General features: G+C 36.4%; 1 protein-coding gene across 1 annotated transcript; it reads left to right on the forward strand.

Moving 5' to 3' along the window:
• Positions 1-800: 800 nt before the first annotated feature.
• Positions 801-3,699, forward strand: LOC125215264 (cytochrome P450 84A1-like). Its single transcript, XM_048116635.1, has 2 exons — positions 801-1,821; positions 2,888-3,699. The coding sequence occupies exons 1-2, from the start codon at positions 898-900 to the stop codon at positions 3,509-3,511; spliced, it is 1,548 nt and encodes a 515-aa protein (XP_047972592.1). The 5' UTR covers positions 801-897; the 3' UTR covers positions 3,512-3,699.
• The last annotated feature ends 3,273 nt before the right edge of the window (positions 3,700-6,972 follow it).

The following is a 6,972-nucleotide window of genomic DNA, read 5'->3' on the forward strand; positions in this document are numbered from 1 at the left end:
TTAAAGTGTTCGAGTTAAAAAAATTATAGTATTCGTTTCATACTCTTACCTTTTACTTAGGCCACTAGTACAAAGACAAATAATGTTATAAGGGTTAGTACGTGTGTAGGTCTAGTGATATATTGGTTAATGTTTGAATTCAAAGATCTCCGTGACCTTTCTCTCACTCACACACACATAGGTAGCACATGCATCATTTGATCTACACAAATATACATACATTTGCCTTTCTGATCATGCCATCAAAGTCCAAGTAAAACCAATTAATTTGTATTTAATAGGAGTAGTAAACTTGTATTTTTATGAATTTCTTCTATATATAGTCTCGGAAAAGACGTGCATTAACCCAACTTCATGGGTACGAATGTCCCAATAGTTTCGGAATATTTCAAGAATCGAATCAAAGAGGCACATTTAAATCATTCAAAAATATCCTTTTGTAGAAAATGTTATACTTGAGATAAGGTAACATATAAGTTATAACATTGAAATGTCGAAGTTGCATGCATTTGAGCATATTTTATTCAATTCCACACCTAAAAGTTAAACGTTTATGACAAAATATATAAAAGGATTAACATGGAAACACTCAAGAAAAAGGGCCTTCTTAATGTATGGGTAAGATAATTACTTCCCACCTCATTCCCAAATTTAACATGTAACACATATTTCTCCATGCTCCCACCCAATTCCTTGGATTTATTCAAACCCAATAAATGAAAATGTGCCCATAAATAATAAAATAATAAATAACACCCCCACTGCGTGAAAAGCTACCATCACCTCTCCACTATATAATCCCTTCATATCATCCCACAAAACTTGGCAACCACACCATAGTTGCTTGGACCACCATTGTTTGTGACAAATTCTCAAACAATTCTTTGTAAATTAATCATGGAAAATAAAATGATTAATCTTCTCAACTTCCTAGACTCCAAACCCTTACTAATAATCTCCCTCATAGTCCCTCTCTTTGCTATATTCCTCCTATCAAGATTTCGCCGTAAGCGATATCCGCCCGGGCCTCCTGGCTGGCCCGTGATAGGTAACATGGGCCTTATGGACCAGCTCACCCATCGCGGGCTAGCCCAATTAGCCAAAAAGTACGGAGGAATCTTCCACCTCCGTATGGGCTTCCTCCACATGGTGGCCGTGTCGAGCCCGGACGTGGCCCGGCAGGTCCTCCAGGCCCAGGACAACATTTTCTCCAACCGGCCCGCTACAATTGCGATAAGCTACCTCACGTATGACCGGGCCGACATGGCATTCGCCCACTACGGGCCCTTCTGGCGCCAGATGCGGAAGCTCTGCGTCATGAAGCTCTTCAGCCGCAAACGGGCCGAGTCCTGGGACTCGGTCCGGGACGAGGTGGACGACATGGTCCGGGCCGTGGCCATGAGCAGCCGGACCGTTGTGAACATAGGCGAGCTCGTGTTCGGGCTGACCCGGAATATAACGTACCGGGCCGCGTTCGGGTCGGTCTCGCACGAGGGACAAGATGAATTCATCAAGATTTTGCAAGAAATCTCCAAATTGTTTGGAGCTTTTAATATTTCGGATTTCATTCCGTTTTTGGGGTGGATTGATCCACAGGGGATTAATGGGAGGTTGATCAAAGTTCGGGCCCAACTTGATGGATTTATTGATACTATTATCGATGATCACATGCAAAAAGCCCGGCCCGAAAATGGGGGCATTGAGTCGGATATGGTGGATGAGCTACTTGCTTTTTATAGTGAAGAGGCTAAGGTTTCTGAATCGGAGGATTTGCAGAATTCGATCAGTCTAACAAGGGACAATATTAAGGCAATTATTATGGTGAGTGTTACTCATACTATACTAATTAATTACACCTATTTTTTGGTTTATTATTATAATTATTATTGACGTCGTTGTGTGCATATTGATGATATCATTTAGTATATAGTAATTCGAAACTAAAAATTAAGCTGCTCAGGATATACTATTTGATTGCTTGACTAAATTTGATGATTTCCAAAATAAAGTAGTTTTGTGTATAATCGAATATGAAAAAGGCCTTAAATGAGCAATTTTAGTGTTCCCTCTCGAAAAGGGAGCTTTCGTTTTCGAGTATTCGGAAATGAATTTGATGAGAAATCAATTTTCAGCAGGGATTGTTAGATGAAATTAATATAGTCTTTTCGTATAGCTTCTGGTTATTTGGTTAAATACGCAAAAATTTATTGCTCAACCGCCATACGATTTCTATCTACTATACGATGTCGTGTTGTAGTATTAGAGGTGGAGCAAAGCCCTAGCATGATGTCTAGACAATAAAAACATTTATGTTTAGCTTCCTATAGGATGTGTATAAAGATAATTTTTTTTATTAAATTGCTAACTTGCTAATTTAATTATACAGTATATTAAAAATATCAATACGATGACATTAGTACGTCAACGCAAATTAAGTTGATATACATACATCTCTGTATTGACTTTTAAAAATAGATGTCAAACACAGAGACATAACTATATCAACTAAATTTGTGTTGACATACTAATATCATCATGTTAACATTTTCAATATACTGCGTTAATGTATTAGCAGGTTAGCAATTTAAGAAAAATTAGCAAACGAACGCATCTCTTGCATCCTATAGTAGTATAAATGTATTCTTATTTCTTTATAATTATTCTAAAACATGTAAATATAACCTCACACGTTGCACTTAACATCCTATCATAAACTATGTACTATACCATTAATCTCTTTTGACTTTGGAGAGGACATAAAATCAAACAAGCATTGAAAAATACGTAAATATATTGAATTAGGATACGATAAGTCCACCATTCCTTTCCGAATTTAATTTTTAGGTAAGAAAAGTATATGATGTGTAAATTATTACGCAAATTGAAGGACGTAATGTTTGGTGGGACCGAGACGGTGGCATCGGCGATAGAGTGGGCTATGGCGGAGCTAATGCGAAGCCCAGTGGACCTGAAGCGGGCCCAGCAAGAGCTGATGGACGTGGTGGGCCCCAACCGGAAGGTGGAGGAGGCCGACTTCGACAAGCTGACATTCCTCCGCTGCTGCCTCAAGGAGGTCCTCCGCCTCCACCCTCCGATCCCGCTCCTCCTCCACGAGACGGCCGAGGACGCCGTCGTGTGCGGGTTCCACGTGCCCGCCCGGTCGCGCGTGATGATCAACGCGTGGGCGATCGGGCGGGACGAGGGCGCGTGGGAGGACGCGGAGGCATTCAGGCCCTCGCGGTTCCTCCGCGACGGCGCCGCCGACTTCAAGGGCGGGAGCTTCGAGTTCATCCCGTTCGGGTCGGGGCGGAGGTCGTGCCCCGGGATGCAGCTGGGGCTCTACGCGCTTGAAGTGGCGGTGGCGCACCTGCTGCATTGCTTCACGTGGGAGCTGCCGGACGGGATGAAGCCCGGGGAGATGGACATGGATGACGTGTTCGGTCTCACGGCGCCACGCGCCACCAGGCTCATGGCGGTGCCCACGCCGCGGCTGCTGTGCCAGCTGTACTAGCTAAGCGCACGTTTTCGTTTGTTTTTATTAATTTCTGCTGGTTTTTGGATATAGTTATGCGCATTTAATTATGCAACGAAATAATTAGCGAGTTTGGGGAAATATGTGAGATTGAATTTGTAAAAATATCTATGTAACACGGTTTGTCTGATTGAATGGGAAATGTGCTTATTATTCTATTTTATCAATACTTTGTTTACTAATTTATTTTCATTTTGTAAATATCATCGTAACCAAACAAAATTAAATCGAAAAGAATTATAAGATAAATTTATATCTATACATGTACTAATAGAAAATTAGTCGTTGAATGTGGAACTCATTTATCCAAAATAGTAAAGGGAAATGAGACTTTTATTTAAGTCTGATCAAATACAGAGATATGGAATATTTAATGGAGACCGGCCGGTTTGTTATCATGAATTAATTTTAAGTTTTATACGTACATATAGTGGTTGTTCGGTTCATGAAACAAAATTATCTTGAGATGCAGTGTAAGGTACACTAAAATAGACCTTGGCTAGGATTAAATTAGTCTTATGCATGGTTGTAGAGTAGGGTGGAGAAGAGAATAATGAGGAGAGGGAGATGGATAAATTAGTAGGAGGGGTGAGGTGAGATGGTTAGTTATGAGATTAGTTAGGTGAAAATGAGTCCATTCAAATGGACCAAAACATGCTCAAATCTACAATTGTTAGCTAAAATTTGGTTGAAAATGTGAATGGAGAAGATAAAAGTTATCTTGGGAACCGAACGGGCACATATTGAATGAAGTGAGACGCATTGTTCATTAATACTACTTCAATTCTTTTTCTTTATATCTCTCTTATTTTACCAATTGTGTATTAAAATTTATGTCATTTAGTGTATATATAATAGCGAGTTAGATGTTGTAAATAAATTCGAGTATAATTTGCATATTATATTCTCTTATCATTAGTATAGCTACGTACTGATATCAAATGCACTGTGTATTGGGAATGGATCCCCTGTTGCTGCTGTGGAACAAAACGCAGCCTCTTGGTCATTAAACGCAGATAAACTTTTCTTATCCCTTCTTCTTTCATTTTCTGTTAAGTATAGTCATTAACATTTTTTATATTCTTTGCATCTTTTATGATTCTAAATATTAGAATTAAACCCATTTACATTCTTTTTGCTTTTGATTCTTTCTTTGTCTATATGTTTTAATATTATGATTCATTCTACAGTATATTTTTATTTTTGAATATTAGCAAATATAAATAAAATAATAAACACTTAATAAAAAATGAAAGAAGAAGGGATAAGAAGAAGTTTACCTGCGTTTAATGACCAAGTGGCTGCGTTTTGTTCCACAGCATCCCCTGCTGTGATTTTGCCACAGTAGGGGATCCATTCCCCTGTGTATTCTCCCGGAATTGAAAATGCATGCATTTGGCCTCAGTCATATGTCTTACATTCTGCTAGCTGAAATGTGTTTATTGAGGTCCAAATATTTTTGTTGTGATATTCTACAATCAACGTTCTATCAATGTTTTAAAAATCGGATCAGCCGGTGAACCGGTGAGGCTACTGGTTCACGGTTCAACCGGTCCGACCGGTTCAATCACTGGTCGAATCGTTTTACCTTACAAATATAAAATTAAATTTGCTCTTACAAAATATATTAAATCTAGTGAGTAATATATTACAATTAATATTAACATATAACAAAAACATATATTAAACATTTTAAGTAAATTAAATATTAAGAGTATTTAAAGTAAGTGAATGGTAAAATTTAAATATTTATTAAATATATAAACTTTTAATTAATGTAGCCAAAAAAAGTAATATTTTACATATAATAAATAGATAAAATTCATATTATCTCAAAACATTTATATGGTGAAATAATATTATAACAATATATAAAACTAAATATCAATTTTTAGTTAATTTGGATAATATATACTATAATAGTATTATTAGTTATTACATAAAATTAAACTTGAATTATTAGTAAATATGGAGTAATAAACTATATTAATAATATATACTCCATATTACATCAATAAAAATAAAATTTAGTGGCTTATAATTAAAATTAAACATATCATAACTAAAAATTATTTTAAAGTATAAAACTAAACACAAATTATTAATTTGTGTGGACAAAAAATTATGGAGTTAATATATAACAATATTTAATGCTCACAATATTTCATTCAAGACCATGTGGTGGAGTGGTAGAGGTGTTAGTTTCTTACCTAGAGGTCTAGGGTTCAATTCCCTCTAGTCTCATATTTTAAACAAGCTTTTAAATATAAAAACCGGTTTCCGGTTTCCGGTTCAACCGGTCCGACCGGCCGGTTCCGGCGGTTCAGGGCGGCTCAACATGCCAACGGTTTTAGGGGCCGAACCGGACCGGACCAGCTGCCGGTTCGCGGTGCGACCGGTCGAACCGGCCGGTCCGGCCCGGTTTTTAAAACACTGGTTCTATATATATGTTTTATAATATCTATGACGTAATATATAGTTAACATCAAAATTTACTAATTTTGTAGTAGTAGTATTTTTTTTCTAAATTGTACTCTAATATAAATAATGGAATATCGGGTTGATCTTTTAAATAAATTCAATCACATTTGTGCTTTGCACTATCGGCTACCCTAATAATTTATTGTGTATAATATTTATTGTTCAAAACTTATGATATACTTCTTCCGTTTCATGATAAGTGAGTCATATTTCTTTTGGGATGTTCCACTATAAGTGAATCATTTGCCTTTCTAGCAAAAAATCTTCACTTACTTTATTCTCTCTTTACTTTTCTACTTTTCTCTCTTGTATTCTCTCTACTTTAACTATTTAAATATTAAATACTTAAATCTCGTGCTAAAAAAAGTTACTCCTATTTGCTTATCAGGACAGAGGGAGTATTGTTTTATTATTAACATGAGGTATGTTTTATATTTTTAAGTTTGAAGTTGATTTTTTTTAATGTTATAATATTCCAAAGCGTGATTATTCTCTTTGTGACAGATATTCATTCGTGTTATAATCAATATTTTCTTTTTTGAAAATTTTTAATCGTATTTTTCTGTTATGTAAATTTTTACTCCTTCGTTCACGAAATAAAAATGGACAAGTTTAGCTATTTTGGTCCGTTCACAAAATATAGAGTAAGTTCAAAAAGGAAAGTTTTCAACCAATATTAACCCCTACACATCATTTTAAATATGAACCCCACAATCCACTGACACTCATTTCACTACATATTCCCTCCCTTTCTCTTACTTTTTCTATTTCTCTTTTATTTTACCAATTATACATTAAAACTAGTGTCATTCACAATCTTGTCCATTTTTCGTTAGAGCATTCACAATGGAAGGACCCTCCCATAGGGCCCTTCTTGGAGGGTCTTTTTTTTTCTTATTATTCCACGTCATCATTTTTTGAAAGGGCATATCTCCCTATAATGGAAGGGCCCTTCCCTT

This window comes from Salvia hispanica, chromosome 3, assembly GCF_023119035.1.
Source record: "Salvia hispanica cultivar TCC Black 2014 chromosome 3, UniMelb_Shisp_WGS_1.0, whole genome shotgun sequence".
Lineage (NCBI taxonomy): Eukaryota > Viridiplantae > Streptophyta > Magnoliopsida > Lamiales > Lamiaceae > Salvia > Salvia hispanica.

Coding starts and splice junctions, on each gene's coding strand:
- LOC125215264 (XM_048116635.1), top strand. CDS start 898: ATGGAAAATAAAATGATTAATCTTCTCAACTTCCTAGACTCCAAACCC. Junction 1,822..2,887: donor ATATTAAGGCAATTATTATG/GTGAGTGTTACT, acceptor CGCAAATTGAAG/GACGTAATGTTTGGTGGGAC.